We start from the raw sequence: 5,713 nt of genomic DNA on the forward strand, positions 1-5,713 counted from the left end.
TTAATGCAGGCGTGGGTATAAATGCAAAGAGACCTTTATTTCTAAGTTTTCTTTGTTCAATTCCTTCAAAAATACCCATTTTCTTGTACACTTCCCCTCTCTCTCTCTGAAAGTCTTTGACTGTGGTTAGTAGCAGAGTGTTATTTATAACTTCACAGCATACAGTGACAGTACATAACAGTTTTGAGCATTAACCAAATTTCAAGAAAATAGTGTACAGACTACCAAATGTAGCACACAATCTGAAATGAGGTATCTTTTCTTGCTTCCCACTTTTTAGTCAGGTCTTTTTCTGTTTCAGAGCCGAGTTTAGGAAGGTGGGTGGGTCTGTTTTTTTATTTTTTTTTTTTTTGGCCTCTGACTAGGGTTTTAAGAAGGAGTATTTATGATGCTGAAATTTAATGCCTTTCCTCTTAAATTAACTACAAATGCTCTTTATTGAACTGGGAATGTGTTTTTCTTGGATAATGTTGCTTGGACTTTTCTGAATGATTTGGAATAATGGGTTCAATGCAAACTTGAATTTTTTTAAAATTGTTGGTTTATTTCAATTTCCATGATCCTTGCATTTTGTTTCTCCATTCTGTGCTTTGAACTCCTATTTTCTTGGTTATGTATTTTCCAGCTGTTTGAGTGGCTAGCTTTGACTTGTTTGTGCTTAATTATTTGTTGATTTTCTTGTGTACAAACTTTTGTAGTTTTGTTTCATCTTGTTGAGCTGGAGACTTTGATAACAACAACAACAACATACCAGTATAATCCAGCTGACAAAAAGAGGTATGAGAATGCTTTGAGCTTCCGATCACCAAATATGTCATCGGATTGGCAATTAAGTGGCAGCAATTTGACAAATGCATCCGTCGGGATGGTTTCGAATAGCAATCCAATGGTAGATTCGTTCTGTGCTAGTGTTTGGGATCATCCGATCAGTTCGTCAAACTTAGGCTTATGTGATACTAATATTCAAATGAATCATGGCACGACAAATGCACTTGACCCCCTGAGAACTAATGTTAATAGAATGCTTGGTATGAGTTGGACTCAACCAAATGCAATATTGTTGAAAGGGGGTACGTTCGTACCCCCTCCTCCTGGTATGCTTCCTCAGGGCTTATCTCAGTTTCCAGCTGATTCAGGTTTTATTGAGAGAGCTGCAAGATTTTCATGCTTCAGTGGAGGAAAAGTTGGTGATATGACGAACCCCTTTACCGTCCCTAATTCTCCTAATATGTATCATAATGGACTGGCCTTGCATCGGCCGCAGGAGGTTTTTGCTAGTAAAGGCTTACAGTCACCTTCTGCTGCAATCAGTGAGAAGCAGCACACAGGAAATGTGGTTGAAGGTTCTGAGGATGTGTCTTTACCTCTTGAACATGGAGCCACAGATAGAAGCCCCCTCAAGAATGAGAAAAATGAAGGCTTTTCTAGGTCTCAGGATGAAGCAAAGGAATGCGTTGGCATCCCCGGAAATGAGTCTGATGAGGCTGAATGTAGCGGCCATCAAGAAGAAGTAGAGGGTAAGGATTCGTCTGCTAGGGGCCTTGGCTCAAAGAAAAGGAAAAGAAGCGGTCAGGTACAACTTGCTTGTAGAAACACTTTTTATTATGGCAATAGCTGCAACTACAATGTTTTCCAAATGTTGTTCTGTGCAAGTTCTTCGATGTTAAAGTTTTCTTGTGTTTTCGTTAGGATACAGAACTTGATCAAACGAAGGGAGCACAACAACTGCCAGCTGAACGAACAAAAGATCAAACAGAAATTCAGAAGGGAGAGCAAAACAGGCTTGGTGGAAAGAATGGTAAACAGGGGTCTCAATCGGCAGATCCACCTAAAGAAGAATACATACACATTCGAGCTCGAAGAGGCCAGGCAACAAATAGCCATAGTCTTGCAGAAAGAGTAAAGACTCCAAAATAGAAGCTTAATGGTTGTAACGAGATCTCATCTTATAGTTCTTTCGAATTTGACTTACTTTATTTTGATACAGCTAAGGAGGGAGAAGATCAGTGAACGGATGAAATATCTTCAGGATCTTGTACCTGGTTGCAACAAGGTTAGTTTATTTTGCAGTAATCAGCCTTCTTACAACACGTCCATCACAATAGTAGGCATCTTCTCTTTATACATCTCGAGTGAGAACTGAGAACCGGTGGTTTTGCAGGTCACTGGGAAAGCAGTAATGCTGGATGAAATCATTAATTATGTACAATCTCTTCAAAGACAGGTGGAGGTATGCTATTTACTAATTTATCTATTATTCACTTCTCCAAATTTTACTTTGTTATTCCTTCCGCTTGCACTTCCCTCAAAATCCGTTTTTGTTTCGTTCTGATGATGTTGTTTAATGAATGATTAACCCCACCTTTGTTTTTTCCCTCTTTTGGGTGGTAAATTTATCTCTAATCTTAAAATGTAATGCACATGCATTTACAGTTCCACAAAATGTTGAATTGATTTCTGATTTCTGACAACTAGTTTCCGATTTAGTTGTTATTTGCTAAATTCTTGCAAAATCTAAGAAGTTTACTTAAAACAGAAGAACCCTCTTTTCAGTGCCTCTTAACATATTTGTGTTCGATAAATGACTGGACTTCTTGTTCTCTCAGTTCCTCTCAATGAAGCTTGCAACGATAAACCCGCGGCTGGATTTTAATATTGATGGGCTCCTTGCAAAAGATGTAAGAACCAGTGCATTTTTCTGTGAATTACATGAAGCGGAACACAGTTTTATTCTAGTATCTAAATATAGCACATTCTTTCACTTCTTGCAGATTCTCCATTCACGGACGGTTCCTTCTTCGTCACTTGCTTTTGCTCCTGATATGACGATGCCATATCACTCCTTGCAACAACTGCAACCCAGCCTACTTCAGTCAGGTCTTCTTGGTTTAGGAAACTCTACCGATGCACTTCTTAGGTCGATCTATCCCCATTTATCCACAACTAGTGGTGGCTTCAAAGAGTCCTCATCTCAGGTAGCATTCTGAATACTATTTATTTCATGTAGTTAATCATGAATGTTTCTTCTACCACTGCAGCATAAACAGCCTTACTCTATAATCTAACCATTCGCTTACTTATTTATTCAGTTGCCTAATATATGGGATGATGAGCTACATAATGTTGTCGAGATGGGTCTCAGTACAAGTCCGCCCCTCCATAGTCAAGATTTAAGTGGTATTTTATATGCTCCTCATGATTTTTTTAATTGCAAATTAGCATCATCTCCTTCAATTATTACAACATTCTACATACTTGGTAGGTTCTCTGCCATCAGGCCAGATGAAAGAAGAACTTTGAACTTTGTTTTAGATATCAACTGCTTGAACTTTCTGTTTGTTGGGTACGTGGAACATTTGGGAAGACGTCATAGTGAAGAGCTATTCCTATGAAGATGTTCTACGTTCGGGTGTACAGCTAAGAGTGTGTTTATGGTGCACTTGACCTCCTTCTATTTCAGTACCATATAATTGGCTACCAAGAAAGTAACAACTTATACCACGAGACACAAGTTCTTCATCTGCAATATCAAATGAAAGTTCAAGAAAATTATTTTATAACCTGGATGTATATGTAAGGAAAATGGATGATGACATTTGGTCTTAGTTCTTGAGTCTATGAAAGAAAATGACTATATTCTTGTTCATTCTATCTGGAAGAACATGAAAATGTACGCTTGAGGTAGGAAAGTGAAGTTGCATTCTGTTCTTCCCAATCATTCATTCTCTCCATAAAGACTTTCTAGTTCCTGGAAAATTTAGAGAGAATACGGCAATCGCGCTGTTGTTATTATTCCGAGAAGTAACAAGTATGTATATATATAAGCCTAACTACAGAAAGATTAAAAAAGAAGATCCTATAAATCTGTTGTGAATCCTATAATTTTGCTAGCTAAGTACATTTCATAAGAGTATGTTTACATTCATTCTGTACCACTCTCCCTCAAGGTAGAGTATAGATATCGATCATGCTCAGCTTGTTACGAAGGTAATCTATTCGAATTTCATTCAACATCCTTGTGAATAATTGCTCTCCCGTTTTCGTAGCTAGTGGATATCAAGTTCTCCTGAATCTTTTCACGAATAAAATGACAGTCACCCTTAATCCTTAGTTCTTTCATGATACATTGGATTTGATGTAATATGGAGTACAACTTGATTGTCATACCAGAGTTTTGCTGGTATTGGAAGCTCCAACTTAATTTCAGTCAAAAGATGATGTATCCACATAATCTCACACGTAGACTGTGATATAGCTTTGTACTCTGATTCTGCATTGGATCGAGATATAACACTTTGCTTCTTACTTCTCCACGATACCTAGTTCCCTCCAACAAAGACACAATAACCTATAGTTTATCTTCTATCAATTTTGGATCCAGCACAATCAGCATCTGCAAAATACTCAATTCAAGTATAGCCATGATTACTATATAATATGCCAAGTCCAGGAGCTCCTTTCAGGTAACATAAAATCTGTTCCAAAGTTGCCCAATTTTTGACCATTGGTGCGGACATGAACTGGCTAACAACACTTACCGTAAAAGCAATATCTGGACGTCACAATGAGGTAGTTTAATTTTCCAATTAACCTCCTATATCTTTCTGGATCGTCAAAAGAATCGCCATCATCTTTCATGAGGTGCACATCAGGGCCATCAAAATTTATCTTCAACATGCCCAAGTCCTTTGTAACCTAGTATGCAGGAAAGACTTGAGGGAAGAGATCTACACATAGTCACTCCTGTGGTAACAAGGTCATCAACATATACAACAAGGAGAAGAGTGCTAGCTACTGATTGCCGGTAGATGACTAAGCAATCACACTTGCTCATTTTCAGCCCAAACTCCCGAACTACCTCACTGAACTTGCCAAACCAAGCTTGAGGACTCTGTTTCAAGCCATACAAGGGCTTTTTCAAATAACATACTTTTCCATACTCCCTCTAAGCAATAAAATCGGGTGGTTATTCCATATACACTTTCTCTTGAAGATTACCATGAAGGAACGCATTCTTGATATCTAACTGATGCAAAGGCCAATTCTCTGAAGTAGCTAGAGAAATAAATAAGCGGACAGAAGAGAGTTTGGCAACGAGGGAGAAGGTGTCGAAATAATTTACCCATAAATTTGAGCATGCCTGTGTGATTATCCTTTAAACCATATATTTCCTCAATTATTGCATCATACAATCCAGAACGATTCAAAGTCTCCTTCACTATTTTGGCTAAGCAAAGTGCTGGGAAGGAGGATCTGATGACGAAGGAGCTATTGCAGGACTTGTATCATTTGTGCGAGTAAACTTGAACAATTAGCGGTCTTGCTAACAAGTTGGAGTGCGTGCTGAAGGTACAATAGTCGATTGGTGATCAATAGAAGAACCAAGAGATGGACGAATATCATCTGTTTGTTGTGATGACCCAAAAGGTCATCACTTGATTTAAAAGTCAATTCTGTGTTTCGAGGACTTAAAAATCTCCTTTTGTCTCATCTCGATTTACCTACATAGTGGAGATTGCTTGTATGATGGGGGCCCGTATGTTGGATGATATAAACTGGCCCTCGGTTGTGAAAATAGTAACTTTAGGTGTTCTTGAGAATTTCATTGATTTTGATGCTAAATTCATAGTTGTTGATGTTATTTTGATGATTTGATCGCACGAGCAAGTCCGTATGATATTTTTTTTGGACTTGCGTGCATGTTTGGTTTGGA

General features: G+C 38.2%; 1 protein-coding gene across 1 annotated transcript; it reads left to right on the top strand.

Moving 5' to 3' along the window:
- Nucleotides 1–763: 763 nt before the first annotated feature.
- Nucleotides 764–3,718, top strand: LOC109213774 (transcription factor bHLH49-like; the record flags this gene model as incomplete). Its single annotated transcript, XM_019377602.1, has 8 exons — nt 764–1,573; nt 1,690–1,899; nt 1,988–2,053; nt 2,162–2,230; nt 2,607–2,678; nt 2,772–2,975; nt 3,090–3,177; nt 3,263–3,718. Coding segments are annotated over 8 exons (1,557 nt in total), but the record flags the coding sequence as incomplete, so codon positions are not given.
- Between the last annotated feature and the right edge of the window lie 1,995 nt (nt 3,719–5,713).

The sequence above is a fragment of the Nicotiana attenuata genome, unplaced genomic scaffold (assembly GCF_001879085.1).
Source record: "Nicotiana attenuata strain UT unplaced genomic scaffold, NIATTr2, whole genome shotgun sequence".
Classification (NCBI taxonomy): domain Eukaryota; kingdom Viridiplantae; phylum Streptophyta; class Magnoliopsida; order Solanales; family Solanaceae; genus Nicotiana; species Nicotiana attenuata.